Source organism: Phyllobates terribilis, unplaced genomic scaffold, assembly GCF_046119375.1.
Source record: "Phyllobates terribilis strain yellow unplaced genomic scaffold, ASM4611937v1 Scaffold_3__8_contigs__length_932513732, whole genome shotgun sequence".
Lineage (NCBI taxonomy): Eukaryota > Metazoa > Chordata > Amphibia > Anura > Dendrobatidae > Phyllobates > Phyllobates terribilis.
In genome coordinates this window covers 841994031-842010227 of record NW_027362763.1, presented here as the reverse complement: position 1 = coordinate 842010227, position 16197 = coordinate 841994031, and the positions used below count along the sequence as shown (strand labels likewise).

At 44.9% G+C, this 16197-nt stretch overlaps 1 protein-coding gene across 1 annotated transcript in view; it reads right to left on the bottom strand.

Moving 5' to 3' along the window:
- SNX5 (sorting nexin 5) overlaps nucleotides 1-16197 on the bottom strand; it is a 91151-nt gene that overhangs the window by 13816 nt on the left and 61138 nt on the right. Inside the window, exon 8 of the mRNA XM_073672489.1 lies at nucleotides 14023-14098. Within this exon, the coding sequence (XP_073528590.1) occupies nucleotides 14023-14098 (76 nt within the window). The remainder of the gene's footprint in view (nucleotides 1-14022; nucleotides 14099-16197) is intronic.

Below are 16197 nucleotides of genomic sequence, written 5' to 3'. Positions count from 1 at the left end.
GGTAATGCTTAAAGCGCTCGGTGACTGCCCATACCACGGCCAGGAACTCTAGCTTAAATGAGCTGTAATTCTCGGGGTTCCTTTCGGTGGGTCGCAGTTTTCGGCTGGCGTAGGTGATTACTCGTTCTTTCCCTTGCTGAATCTGGGACAGTACGGCTCCTAGCCCGATGTTACTGGCGTCGGTGTAGAGGATAAAGGGCTGGCTATAATCCGGGTACGCCAGGATTTCGTCCCCCGTGAGGGCCATCTTCAGCTGGCGGAAGGACTCTTCTTCCAGCTCCTCCCATTTGAAGGGCGGCTTCTGGTTCTTGGCCTTCCGGGACTGGCCTATCAGGAGGTCCTGCATAGGTGCTGCCTTTTTGGTGAAACCGGGAATAAACCTTAGGTAGTAGCCTACCAACCCGAGGAACTGCCGCACTTCTTTTACGCTGGAGGGGCTTGGCCATTCCTTAATTGCGGTGATCTTATCAGGGTCGGGAGCCACTCCGTCAGCGCTCACCACGTGTCCCAGGTACTGCACCTTTGGTTTCAGGAGGTGACACTTGGAGGGTTTCACCTTTAGGCCGTAACTCGCCAGAGCCTCGAACACTTCCGCCAGGTGTTTCAGGTGGTCCTCATACGTCTTGGAATATACGATGACATCGTCCAGGTACAACAGGACCGTCTCGAAGTTTCTGTGGCCCAGACAACACTCCATTAGTCGTTGGAAGGTTCCTGGTGCGTTGCAGAGTCCGAACGGCATGCAGGTGAACTCGCTAAGTCCCATCGGGGTGGTGAATGCGGTCTTCTCCCGGTCCGCCTCTGCTACAGGAACCTGCCAGTACCCGCTAGTGAGATCCAAGGTAGAGAAGAAGTTAGCAGATCTTAAAGCAGCCAATGACTCCTCTATCCTTGGTAAGGGGTACGCATCCTTGTGTGTGATACGATTGATTTTCCGGTAATCTACACACATCCTCATGGTGTTGTCTTTCTTTCGGACTAAGACTAGTGGAGCTGCCCAGGGGCTACAGCTATCCCTGATCACCCCAGCCTCCTTCATGTCTCTAAGCATCCCCTTGGCGTGTTGGTAGTGGGCAGGGGGTACGGGTCGATACCTCTCTTTTATAGGAGGATGGTCTCCCGTGGGGATGTGGTGTTCTACCCCCTTGACTCGCCCGAAGTCTAACGGGTGTTTACTGAACACTCTCTCGTACTCTTGAACCACCCGATAGACTCCTTGCTTCTGGTGTGCGGGAGTGGAGTCAGTACCCAGATGTAGTTGCTGACACCAGTCCTCTATGTTTTTCTTAGAGCCGTTACCTTCCTCCGGGTGAGATGGAGGCAAGGGTTCCACAGATTGTATAGAATTTTGGTTAATGGTATATAATTTGGCTAGCGTGGCATACCGGGGCAGATACACTTCCCTCTCCCCGATATTTATTATGCGAACGGGCACCCTCCCATGGCGTACATCAACCAACCCCCGTGCTGTCAAAATGGTGGGCCTACTGTCCGAGTAAACTGGTTCTACCATTGCCTGGTAATCCCTACCTCTCAGACCAATAGCTGCCCGGCACCAAATCATCATTTCACTTTTTGGGGGCATGGCAATAGGAAAAGGGTCACACATTCTTACGCTACCAATCTCACCGCCGGAGAGTTCCACCTGTTGCCGTCGCATCAGTGCCCGGATCTCTTTCTGGAGCACCCGCTGTTCGCCGGAGTTGGCGTTCTTGGCAACCTGCTGTAAAAGGAAAATCACCTCTGCAAGACAATTTTCAATTACATTAGTTCCTAGAGTTATTTTTGGGTGACTCTCATGTTTGTCAATATCTACAATGATCAGTCCCTGTGCTGCCAGTTCGACTCTACCGATTTTGATGGTCACCTCTTTAAATCCGACCTGTGGCACGGGCTGGCCATTGCTGGCGATGATACTCAAGTCGTCGTCAGGGTAGCGGGTAATATCCGAGTCATTCCAGTACTGCTTAAAGAGCACGTACGGGATGGTGGTGACCTGTGACCCGGTGTCCAGTAGGGCACTCATGGGAATGCCATCCAGTACCACAGGCAAGACTGGACGTCCTCCCACATATCTGTCGCGCCAGTTCGATGGGCCTGGTGATCTTTTTCCTGGGGGTTGGCCCTCTACCCCAGGTTGTGCCCGTTTAAAGAACAGTACCTTGCCATATGTCCGGGTTGATTGCAGCGGCGGCAGATGGGTCGTCCGTCCTCGCTGTATCGGTCACTGGGTCTTCCTCTGGCCGGTGGGGTCCTCCTTGGTCGACGCCACGGGATGTCCTCCGGTCCGGATGCCAGCTGGATCTTCCCTGGGGTGGAAGCCTGTAAAGACTGCACAGTTCGGGTTAGCGCAGCAACGCTCTTAGCTAGCTCTTGGACCTGATGGTGTAGGTCTGGAGCCGGGTCATTGTCCAAAGCCTGCGCATCAGCTCCCACAGGCCCTGCCGACAAAGGCGCCGCCTCCTGGTGGTAAGTGATAGCAGGGCGCCTGTGGGTCACAACGCCACCCGGTGCCGGTTCTCGGAGCACCCGGATGGCTCTGTCCTTGAACTGTGCAAAGCCCAGATGGGGATCCTGTAAGGCCATTGCCCGCAACTGGGTTCGGTGGGTATTACAATATAGTCCCTCTATAAACTGTTCGGTCAACAGCCTGTCCTCGTTTCCCACTCCATCAGGGTCGGTCTGCTTAATGGCCCTCAGGGCCTCTTGTAGGTTTAGTGCATAGTCCCTTATACTCTCATGCGCTCGCTGCTTGCACCCGTAGAACCTAAGCTTAATCTCGGCTGAGGTGCGGGTATCAAAGGTGTCCTTCAGCCGGGTTAGTATCCCTGCGACAGTCTTCCTCCCAGGTGGCCAGGATTTTACTTCCCTTTTGGCTGCCCCGGTTAGTTGGGCCACCAGGATGCTCACTTTTTGCTCTTCTGTGAGGGGGTACACCTGGAAGAGGCTATCCAGCTTTTCTCTAAAGTCATGCAGGGTATGTGACTCCCCTGAGTACTGGGGTAGCCAAGCTGCTCCCGGGATATAGGGCATGGTGAAGGGCATAACTGCAGCAGCGGTAGCGCTGGCGGGGGTTGAGGCAGTGAAGCTCTCCTCCGTATCCGACATCCTTCTCCCCCCTAGTGGACCGTGGCCTACCTTGCGATGATCCTCTTCCGTAGGCCGCGGCTCCGCAGTGGATCGTCAGGGTTGAGGACCTTCCGTCGCGCTCCTGTGACGTCGGCGTCTGCTGGGCTCCTTCCAGGACCTTACGCAACGTCCGGACGTGAGGCGGGGCTTCAGTTCTCGCGCGCTTTCGGAGTCCACGCCCCTCTTCTTCCCGCGCGGCGTCCTCAAGATGGCGTCCAACGGCGGGAAAACTCCACGGAAGGCGGGAAGAAGGCTGAAAATGGCGCCGGATGGCGGGAATCTTCACCGATGGCGGGAAGAAGGCTGAAGATGGCGCCGGATGGCGGGAATCTTCACCGATGGTAAGTTTAAAAGTCTCTTTTTTCAGGCACGCAGTACCCGGTGGTTGCGGGCACGAAATCCTGCCGACTACGCCAAAGTTGACGCGCCCCTGGGCCTGCTGTGTCGCGCAGCGTCCCGCGCGGGGGGGGGCTTACCCGGAACCGGATCAGATGAGGGTTGTAGTCTCCGAGTGGCGGGGACCCGGTCCGTGCCCAGGGAGTCAAACTCAGTATGTGGCAGTCTTGATAGATGTTATTTGAGTGTCGACTACGCCACCCGTTGATTTGCAGCTATGGAGCTGCCGCTGCAGGGCAGACCGCTGAGGCCGGTGTAGAATGGTGCAGCGTGATAGTATAACCCCCAACGGGAGGGGAATGGCCTCAGGGCAGCCGACGTGGAAGATGGGGGGTAGCAGGAACCACTCAGAGACGGTGCGGTGTAATTCAGGGTCTTTACTGGTAACAACGATAGACCCTCCCGGAGTACTTGCTAGCGAACGGGGCCTGGTCAGTCCTTGAGCAGATGGGATCTCCCCTGGCCAGGCGGAGTTGTAGGCCTCCCAAACTGACTGTACTCTTCTGGCTACCTTGCTAGAAGCGGATATAAGTAGCCCACGTCCCTGAGTGTACCGTGTGGTGCTCACCCGTATGGCCGGTGACTCGGGGCCTTCTAATGGCTTCCGCTCCATGATGGCGGTGCTGGTCCCACGCGTGTGACCGTGCCTTCGGGTTTCTGGGCCTGAGGACCTGAAATCCCCTGCCGGTCGGCTTCTGCTGCTGGGTAAGAGTTAGTCCCCACAGCCTCGGACGCCAGGTCCGGTAAGAAAGCTTCTCAGTCAGGGCGAGCTCTGCAGCTGCCAGCCCCTGACTCGTAGTAGTATTGCTCCCACTGAGCTTCTGCTGTTTCTTCCTATGACTGTTTCTCGTCTCTACTCTCCTTGACTGACTAACCCTGCCTCAGCCCCGGGTTTATACAGGGGAAGTTCTTCCCCTCCCAAGACTGGGCAGGAGGTGTGGCATGCACAGGATCCCTGACCAAAGGACCTCCCACCTGCTCTCAGACATAACATTACATTACTGTGGAAACCAGACCCCTGGGGTGCCACACGTGTGCTGGATGTTTTTTTCCCCTCAGACAGCACATGTCCCATCTCATCTGTTTTGTGAATCATATTTGGCATGAAATCCATTAAAAGGATGGAAAGAGGGAGACATTCTCCTTACTTCTGTGTTCCATCAGTGTTTCACTGATCCATTCTGAAGGGTCAATGGTCAATATAAAAAATAAAAAAAAAAGTACATGCTTCAATTAAAAAGAAAAAACAAAAACATATGCAACACAATGGCACATAAAAGAAAAAGTCCACTTTTGATGGATGTAAAAATGGAAATGGATGGGTGAATGTAGACTAATGGGGATTTTACACACTTTTTTATTTTACACAGCCCACCTCAATTGTTTTTTTTTAGCAAAAGACAGAAGTTGATAAGTTGATTTAAATGAAATATAACAAGGGAAGACTTCTATTTGTTCCTGCTGGATTTACTTTAGGCTTTTACAGCCTTAAAATCTGCTGTGGAGGTTTTTTATTTTTTAAATGAAAGAAGCATTCCCAAATTTTCAAGAAGGGCCCAATGTGGAAGAAATATGGCAGAAGAGAGGCACAATGACAAACTTTGCTGTCTGTGACATTCAACATTACAACGGTTTGGTAATTCTTTTGAATTAAATCCAAAGCAGAAAACTAGAAGAAAAAAAAAAAAAAGAAAATAGACAATTCTCTGCAAATTCTATTTGGCGGGGTATTCAGCTCTTGAATACTAGTGATAGTTAATTTTTGACAGGAGCTGTGTGCACATGGACAACGTTTCTGCCCAATTGTGTTTACTTTACACTGGACTTTGTATTCTCATGTTTGAGATCAAACAGTATGTCGTGTCCTTATTTTATTAATACAACATTGTATTGTATCAGCACCATACTGAATGGCATAAAATGTACCCTTTTTCCATGTTGCCTCAAAATAAAAAGTTTTTAATACACTTATATTGAGGTTATGCTCAAGTTATGTCTAATGTGACGTTTCCAAAGGGTTCATCCTCGGGGTACTGTCACTTTAGCTAAATGGGACACAAACCCAGAATAATATTGATAGAAACGTGTACCCCAGTAAGAAATCCTGCTGGTGATGGCAGAAAGCAAACCATGTAAGCTGAATATCACTCACTGGCACCGGTATAGATCCCCACCGATCACCCTGCCCTCCTCAAACCCCAGGGTGTCGTACATTACATCAGTGCCGTGTAGCTAAAATAAAAAGCAGCGCAGTCCTAGGTTTACCCATTACCAATCTGCCAGTAAATCACCACTGAGGGGCTGCTGACCCCAGTTTTAAACCTCTTCTTTTACCTGACCGCAAAGGCATATACGTCCCCATTTAATATATTACCGTATGTAGCGAGTATGATACTGATTGTAACAATAAAACAATGGGTATTAAAGGGGTTGTCCAGTATTAATATATTGAGGACCCATCCATTGGAAGGGTCACCAATATGCAGTTATCACCTGATCTGTTGGGGTGCCAACTGTTAGACCTCCACCGATATCTAGAGGATTGATCATCAATATGAGAAGTCATCGATGTTAGTGCAGAACAGCTCCTTTAAACTCTAAAAATGTAATCTTGAATGGATATGAAATGACTAAAATGCAACTGACTAAAAGCAGGATGAAAGATGTGGCCTGCATGGATTCTTTATTTTCTGATCACCATGGGACTGATTTCTAAAACGTCTGCAGGGAAAACATGCTGTATGGCAGGCTATCTAGCCGATTGGTGGTGGAGGTTGAGGAAAGCCATACATTTCCCATACATAGGTGGTAGTTACATTAGGACGTTCAAATAAATGTGAATCTGAAAGAATAGATGGGTCGAGTCCACCGAGCAGGGAATATTACTCCTCTATGAAGTCCATATGACCCAATAGGACATACAAATATTAGTTGCCTCAGTGTGGCCATACACATTAGACTAATGTCTGCTAAATTCATCTATTCGGGAAGGATCAGCAAATCATCTAATGTGTAGAAAGGTTTATCAACTTTCTCCATGAAAGCAGAAAAACAAGAGAAAGAAGGATCAGGCTGGTGGATTACAACATGCGCAATCCATTTTGTTCTCAGAAAAGATAAGTTGCCACATCCATGCTTGGACAAACTGAGATTGCTTGTGTATGGCATCTGCAAAAATAGCTGTTAGTCAAAAAGAATCCAGCTTCAGTCAGTCAACCCCTTTATCAAACTCAAATGCTACTGGGAGTATAGTACATGTAAAGTTTTCTACTCAATGAAAACTCAGCAGGCTGTGTGTTAATGGACGAGTAATAACTAAAGAAAAGTATCAGTAATTGTAGCCACATATACAGTACAAACCAAAAGTTTGGACACACCTCATTTAAAGATTTTTCTGTATTTTCTTGACTATAAAAATTGTACATTCACACTGAAGGCATCAAAACTATGAATTAACACATGTGGAATTATATACTTAACAAAAAAGTGTGAAACAACTGAAAATATGTCTTATATCTAGGTTCTTCAAAGTAGCCACCCTATGCTTTGATGACTGCTTTGCACACTCTTGGCATTCTCTTGATGAGCTTCAAGAGGTAGTCACCGGAAATGGTCTTCCAACAATCTTGAAGGAGTTCCCAGAGATTCTTAGCACTTGTTGGCCCTTTTGCCTTCACTCTGCGGTCCAGCTCACCCCAAACCATCTCGATTGGGTTCAGGTCTGGTGACTGTGGAGGCCAGGTGATCTGGGGTAGCACCCCATCACTCTCCTTCTTGGTCAAATAGCCCTTACACAGCCTGGAGGTGTGTTTGGGGTCATTGTCCTGTTGAAAAATAAATGATGGTCCAGATGGAATAGCATGCCACTGCAAGATGCTGTGGTAGCCATGCTGGTTCAGTATGCCTTAAATTTTGAATAAATCCCCAACAGTGTCACCAGCAAAGCACCCCCACACCATCACACCTCCTCCTCCATGCTTCACGGTGGGAACCAGGCATGTAGAGTCCATCCATTCACCTTTTCTGCGTCGCACAAAGACACGGTGGTTGGAACCAAAGATCTCAAATTTGGATTCATCAGACCAAAGCACAGATTTCCACTGGTCTAATGTCCATTCCTTGTGTTCTTTAGCCCAAACAAGTCTCTTCTGCTCGTTTCCTTTCCTTAGCAGTGGTTTCCTAGCAGCTATTTTACCATGAAGGCCTGCTGCACAAAGTCTCCTCTTAACAGTTGTTGAAGAGATGTGTCTGCTGCTGGAACTCTGTGTGGCATTGACCTGGTCTCTAATCTGAGCTGCTGTTTCTGAGGCTGGTGACTCGGATAAACTTACCCTCAGAAGCAGAGGCGACTCTTGGTCTTCCTTTCCTGGGGCGGTCCTCATGTGAGCCAGTTTCTTTGTAGCGCTTGATGGTTTTTGCAACTGCACTTGGGGACACTTTCAAAGTTTGCCCAATTTTTCGGACTGACTGACCTTCATTTCTTAAAGTAATGATGGCCACTTGTTTTTCTTTACTTCGCTGCTTTTTTCTTGCCATAATACAAATTCTAACAGTCTATTCAGTAGGACTATCAGCTGTGTATCCACCAGACTTCTGCACAACACAACTGATGGTCCCAACCCCATTTACAAAGCAAGAAATCCCACTTATTAAACCTGACAGGGCACACCTGTGAAGTGAAAACCATTTCCGGTGACTACCTCTTGCAGCTCATCAAGAGAATGCCAAGAGTGTGCAAAGCAGTCATCAAAGCAAAAGGTGGCTACTTTGAAGAACCTAGAATATAAGACATATTTTCAGTTGTTTCACACTTTTTTGTTAAGTATATAATTCCACATGTGTTAATTCATAGTTTCGATGCCTTCAGTGTGAATGTACAATTTTCAAAGTCATGAAAATACAGAAAAATCTTTAAATGAGGTGTGTCCAAACTTTTGGTCTGTATTGCATTTACAAGCGTGGTGCACATTTTCTCTGATTGATTCAGCGCCTCCTCTCTTCTTACAATCGTCGTTCTCCTTCATGTGGATGACGCGTCCTACGTCACACATTGCGCTCCTGCACAGGCGCACTTCTCTCTGCCCAGCCGAGGGAAAGGCAAAGTACTTTAATGTGCCAAGAAATTTCAAAGAGCGCCGATGACCCAGAAGTAAAGCCGGCGCATGTGCACTACAGTACTTTGTTCGGCACTCAGCAGGGCAGAGAAGTGCGCCTGTGCAGGAGTGTGATGGGGACACTATGTGGAGGACATAAGATGCGACATGCACACAAAGCAGGGATAGAGGATGGCGATCACAGGAAGAGAGGAGGCGCTGGATCAAGACCAGAGACGCCCATTGAACCGGACCGTGCCGTCTGAGAATTATAAAAGGGTCTTTTTTGGGATCTGCAGAGTGGATTGGGGACTTTTTTTATTTTATTTTTTTTATTTTTTACAGAAAATTTACTTTATATGGTTAAAACCTGATGACCAGTTTCCTTTAAAGGGGAAATAAAGTGTTGTCAGTGTACATTAAAGGCATCCAAATAGTGCAGGATGTGTATAGGTCACTGTATTGTGACACAAAGCACATGTTTTGTATGAATCAGTAGTGTCTCATTATTAATACTTCTGCATCTTTTTGTGTATTGTGACCTCAAATGTAGGTACAAGAGCAATGCAGGAGGAATTCAGGTGCATAGGGTACTTTGTAGTAATGCAATCTGACATTATTGTTGGGAGCAGGGTGACCCATAATACCTGGTTAAAATTTATTTCTAAAGCAAGAATGATGGGAACTTTGATAATACAAGAGACCGATTAGGAAACATTCTACAGCTGAACATAGTCACCTCCACAGTTACATATAAAGGTGATATGGGGCAAATGACACGAAGGACATGAAGAGTGACCAGATTACAAAGATCAGGGAGCCGCACAGGGGAGTGGTGAGGTCTACATGACCAGGAACAGTCACCATGGAATTATGGACATTTGCTTTTAATATTACTGATGCACTCTAAGTGCAAAAATAGGTCTCCAAAACATGTCCAGCTCTTTATGCCATTGTGCAGTTTATAGACAGGATTCATTTATTTACAACAGAACTGACAGGTAACGTGAATAGATTCCATGCACAAACTCGGAGTTTGCATTGCTTGGTATAAATCCTAAAGTCTTCATCCATATTATATGAAAGGCGTGAGAGTCCATCAATTTTGGCAGGATGGGCAGAGCATCTGACGTGTTGGGGCGTTTCCGGATTATTTCCCAAAAAATTATTCAGGGGAGTAATGATTGGGCAGTTGGAGTTTTAACCCCACTCCTTTCAATGGAGAAGCCTCTGCCAGAAAAGTCTGGCAGCAACTTTCACTTCTCTCCCTTAAAAAACACAAGCACCCATTAGTAAGGGAGATCAGATGAGAGGGCGGTCTGAACCTTCCTTTGAGAAACAAAAAGCTATATGGTGCCAGCCCTACACTACCTAGAGTTCCAATCAAGGAGAAAGTTATCTGCAAACTTTGAATCAACATGAAACGCTGGAAGATCTTTAACTTAACCCCTTAAGGACGGAGCCAATTATGTCCTTAATGACCAAATGACCAGGCCAAATTTTAGAATTCTGACCACTGTCACTTTATTAGGTAATAACTCTGGAACGCTTCAACGGATCCCACTGATCCGGAGATTGTTTTTTGTGACATTGTACTTCATGATAGTGGTAAAATTTCTTTGATATGACTTCCGTTTATTTGTGATAAAAATCGAAATTTGACGAAAATTTAGCAATTTTCAAACTTTGAATTTTTATGCCCTTATAAATCAGAGAGATATGTCACATAAAATAGTTAATACATAACATTTCCCACATGTCTACTTTACATCAGCACAATTTTGGAAGCAACATTTTTTTTTTTTTTTTTTTTACGAAGTTCTAAGGATTAAAAGTTGACCAGCGATTTCTAATTTTTCCAACGAAATTTACAAAACCATTTTTTTTATTATTATTATTTATTTATTTTTTTAGGACCACATTACATTTGAAGTGACTTTGAGGGAGGGGTCTACATGACATAAAATACCCAAAAGTGACACCATTCTAAAAACTGCACCCCTCAAAATGCTCAAAATCACATTCAAGAAGTTTATTAACACTTCAGGTGCTTCACAGGAACTGAAGCAACGTAGAAGGAAAAAATTAATTTTTTTTTCACACAAATTTTACTTCAGGCCCCAAATTTTTAATTTTCTCAAGGGTAACAAGAGAAAATGGGCCACAAAATTTGTTGTGCAATTTCTCCTGAGTATGCAGATACCCCATATGTAGGGGAAAACCACTGTTTGGGAGCACGGCAGAATTCTGAAGGGAAGGAGCGCCATTTGACTTTTTGAATGTAAAATTTGCTTGAATAATTAGTGGACGCCATGTCGCGTTTGGGGAGCCCCTGATGTGCCTAAACAGTGGAAACCCCCCACAAATGACCCCGTTTTGGAAACTAGACCCCTCAGGGAACTTATCTAGATGTGTGGTGAGCACCCTGAACCCCCAGGTGCTTCACAGAAGTTTAGAACATTGAGCTGTAAAAATAAAATTTTCACATTTTTCCCCTCAAAAATGTTTTTTTTTCAGCCCCCAATTTTACATTTTTATAAGGGTAACAGGAGAAATTGCACTATGCAATTTGCTGTGCAATTTCTCCAGAGTAAGCAGATACTCCATATGTGGGGGAAAACCACTGTTTGAATGCACGGCAGGGAAGGGAAGGAGCACTGTGTGACTTTTTGAAAGCAAAATTGCCTGGAATTGAGAGCGGACGCCATGTTGCGCTTGGGGAGCCCCTGATGTGCCTAAACAGTGGAAACGCCCCCACAAGTGACCCTATTTTGGAAACTACACCCCTCAAAGATTTTATCAAGGGGTACAGTGAACATTTGGAACCCAGAGGTACGACACAGAATTTGATAACATTAAGTCATCATATTGAATATGTTGTCATTAGTGTTGAGCGCAAGTGCTCGCTGCTTCAGTTTGCATTGGGTGCTCGGGTATGCACAGAGTATCGTGGGTGCTCGAGTCCCCGTCCCGCACCTTTCACGGTTGTTAGACATCCAAAAAGAAAAACCATACGGGGATCGCTCGTGTATGGCAGGCAATCCCTGTGTGGTTTTTTTTTGGCTGTATAACAACCGCAAAACATGCGGTCACTCGAGCACCCGCGATACTCAGTGCATACCCGAGCATCCGATGCAAACTCAAGTAGCGAGCACTTGCGCTCAAACACTAGTCGCCATATCGTCATCCTTTTTTTTTCATTACTTTTGAAAAAATCCCAACACAACCCTAATCCTAACCCCAACCCAACCCTAGCAAAAAAATATATTTTATCATTTTTATTTACCTAGAGGGGGGGACAAAAGGGAGTTTGATTTATTTATTTTTCTATTTTGATCACTGTGATAAACACTATCACAGTGATCAAAATGTACTAATAGGGAAAATTCCCTGTTGTCGGCGGGCGCACTGTGAATGCACCCGCCATTTTTTTTTCTGAGGCAAGATGCGGGAGGCAGGGAAAAGGTGCGGGGAGTGATTAAAGGATGGAGGAGGTACTGGGTGAGCTTCATTTCTCTCTCTTCTGTCATGTATATCATGTCAGAGGAGAGAGAAATTATTGTAAACCGCAGGCACACTTTTTTTGTCACGTGACAGGAAGCCACAAAAACCGGCCCTGATCATATTCTCCAGGGTCTCAGCTAACCCCGGTACTCTTGGGAGCGCTACAGCCTTATTCCTCAGCGACACTTCTTCACAGCGCTGAGGAATAAGTACCCTTAACTGCCGCTGTGAAAATGCGTTACGGCAGTCGTTAAGGGGTTAAGAAGCTTGCACTTGGGCTAATACTACATTTTGTGAGGATACTCCGGCCATAAGAGTACTAACAGACCGAGTGCCCCCTTATAAAAGGTACTAACAAGGGGCACTGGGGCCAGGGGAATAATCGGCCCCAGTGCCCTGGTGCAAGATTTGAACCGGGCCCCCCCATTTTAGTAAACATGTCCCTTATCCTGGTTCCCAGGGGAATACATAGAAGTCATGGGCCCTATGCCAGATGTATAATGCACTCCCCACAGTCCTCCATATAATCATCTATGTAGTATAATGCACAGCCCATAGTCATTCACATAGTATAATGCACAACCCATAGTCATCCACAGCCCATAGTCATACATGTAGTACTGCCACTAAAAAAAAAATACAAAAAAAACCCAAAGTTTTCCGCTGCTCCTCCGCCGCACAACGTCCTCTTGTAAACCAAGAAGCAGCTGACTTCAGCGTCACAGCCATGTGTCCCCGGTCATGTGCACGCCAACGTCAGCTGGTGGCCTTTGATAGGCCGGCAGCGTGTATTGCTGCGCATGGACCGATGGGTCTGTGTGGTGCAATACACTTCAGCTGGATGTGCGTCTGAGGATGCACATCCAGGCATCGGCGGGCCCCTGACCCACTGACTGGGGCCATCAGCACTTCAGAGGGGCACACTTAGGGCTTGTATTATTTGTCAAAGAATGTGGCTTGCAACCATCTGTCAGACCAGAATGTAGCTCGCGGTAAGAAATGTTGGGGACACTTACTGTACAACCAGCAAAATGATGAAGGAGAGGTTAAAGGGGTATTCCCATCTTTAAGATCCTATCTCAATATGTAATAGGAATAAAAATATTATTATTAGCAAATACCTCCAATCAGGAAATTAATATACCAGTTCTTCAGATTCACTATGTGGCTTACTTCATTGTAGGGCATTGAAGTATCTTAGGTATCAATGGTTACGACCACTAAGAGCAGTCTAACTGTCACTATGTGAGTGGTCGTAACCATGTATACCTAAGCTACTGCAATGCCATCACATGAGGTAAGCGACATAGCGAATCAGAAGAACTATACAATATTTCTAATTGGAGGTATTTGCTAATATGATTAGGATCTTGGAGATGGGAATACCCCTAGAACATCAGTGCTACTCCAAATACATGCATAGTTATTTCGGGGTACTACTCTTAGTTCCTGGAAGACCAGCGTCTGGGAGGTTTACCTACACAGGTACAAGTATGGCTTGAGGACTACATTGTAAAAACAGTGTACACAGCAAATGAGCTGACTATTAATATATAAACTGATCTCCATTTTAGGTAAATTCAGCAGTAAAGAACAACCTGTCATTGGATGATAGGAATTATTTGAATGTCTCTGCCCAATTAAAGGGATGAATCCAGTTTTGCAGTTTGTCAAATGAATAAGATTAGGCTGAAAAATCCTTCAAAAGAGACAAAAACTAAAGAATAGTCGCCCTCTTGTGGCGTGTCACTGCGGGGAGGAACATTTCCTCGCGGTCACCAAGCACATGCTGTAGTGAGGCCTCTGCTAACTGGAATGTGTTTACTCAACAAAAGGGAAGTCATCAAAATGACTTCCTACGCCAAATTCTTTCCCACCCACATCTGATAGTCACACTTACTTTCTAACAGGAGTGTTCTCCTCATCAGCTAAAGAGACCAGAGCAGCAGAAATGTGAATGTAATCGTCAGCCACATCTGCAAAGAACATAGGAAACACTGATTGTACATTATGCAGGAACACAAAGGTCTTCACGTCCCTATGAGACCTCCTCCCAGTGCATGTCTAGGGCAAGTTATTGTGACATTTGGATATATGACAAACAGTAATTCCCTTAATTATTAACACAAAACAGTTTAAAAGATGCAATTAAAAACAAAAAAAAACAATGCAAAAATAGAAAAAAGTGACAAATATGTAAGCACTAGTTTGTCAGTAGGAGGATAGGTTAGTGGTAATCTAGGGAAAAGGACGGGTTAGACATGCCATGATGAAATAGTAAACCCCATTAGGACCCTAGTATTCGCTATGCACCCAAAATCCAAACCTAGGTTGGCAACCTATAAAAATAACACAATGGCACCCATTCACCCTGTAAGACCCTAGCACACTCTAAGGTCTATGGGAAGGAATGATCATACAATAAAAATTACATACAGGCAATATGTAGCCAAAATATGCACAATAAAGTCAAATAAATAATCAGGTACTCCTAATATGATATTTGTATTCTTCGTGATCTACAACTTACATATAAGACAAAAAAAGAAACAAATATATGATTTGTGTCATACTAAAGACATTTTTTTACATAGTAATAACTAAAAAAAATGAATAAAAAGAAAAAAAAATGATAGATATGCACGTGATTGATTTGACCTGAAGAATACAGGTCATTTAGTGAGAAACAAACACTAAAAAGAAAAAAAAAATACCATAAATTGCTTTGTTTTCTATACTGGTGCGGCAAAAAATAATGACAGAAAATGAGACAATTTATACGCACATGGAAGCAACACCGAAAAATCCTACAAATTTTTCCCAGCATGAAACAAGGCCTTACAAAGCCACTTCAGTGAAGAAGAGGAAAAAAAAAAAGGTAGTTATTTAGCTAAACTGTAGAGAGGCAATAATGGACTAAAACAATATTTGGCTGGAAATTCAGCCTTTCAGGCCTGGTCCTTAACCCCTTAAGCCCCGCGGGTGGTTTGCACGTTAATGACCGGGCCAATTTTTACAATTCTGACCACTGTCACTTTATGAGGTAATTACTCTGGAACGCTTCAACGGATCCCCCTGATTCTGAGATTGTTTTTTCGTGACATATTGTACTTCATGATTGTGGAAAAATTTCTTCGATATCACTTGCGTTTATTTGTGAAAAAAACGGAAATTTGGCGAAAATGTTGAAAATTTTGCAATTTTCAAAATTTGAATTTTTAAGCCCTGAAATCAGAGCGATATGTCACACAAAAGAGTTAATAAATAACATTTCCCACATGTCTACTTTACATCAGCACAATTTTGGAACCAAAATTTTTTTTTGTTAGGGAGCTATAAGGGTTAAAAGTTGACCAGCGATTTCTCATTTTTCCAACAAAATTTACAAAACCATTTTTTTAGGGACCACATCACATTTGAAGTCACTTTGAGAGGTCTTTATGACAGAAAATACCCAAAAGTGACACCATTCTAAAAACTGCACCCCTCAAGGTGCTCAAAACCACATTCAAGAACTTTATTAACCCTTCAGGTGCTTCACAGGAATTTTTTGAATGTGGAAGAAAAAAATGAACATTTAACTTTTTTCACAAAAATGTTACTTTAGACCCAATTTTTTTTATTTTCACAGGGGTAACAAGAAAAAATGGACGCCAAAATTTGTTGTGCAATTTCCCCTAGGCACGCAGATACCCAATATTTGGGGAAAAAATACTGTTTGGGTGCACGGCAGGGCTCGGAAGGGAAGGAGCGCCATTTGACTTTTTGATTGTAAAATTTGCTTGAATAATTAGCGGACGCCATGTTGTGTTTGGAGAGCCCATGTGTGCCCAAACTTTGGAGCTCCCCCACAAGTGACCCCATTTTGGAAACTAGACCCCCCAAGGCACCTTTCTAGATGCATAGTGAGCACTTGGAACCCCCAGGTGCTTCACAAATTGATTCGTAACAATGAAAAAGTGAAAAAAAAAACACTTTTTCATTTTTATGAATCAATTTGTGAAGCACCTGAGGGTTCCAAGTGCTCACAATGCATCTAGATAGGTGCCTTGGGGGGTCTAGTTTCCAAAATGGG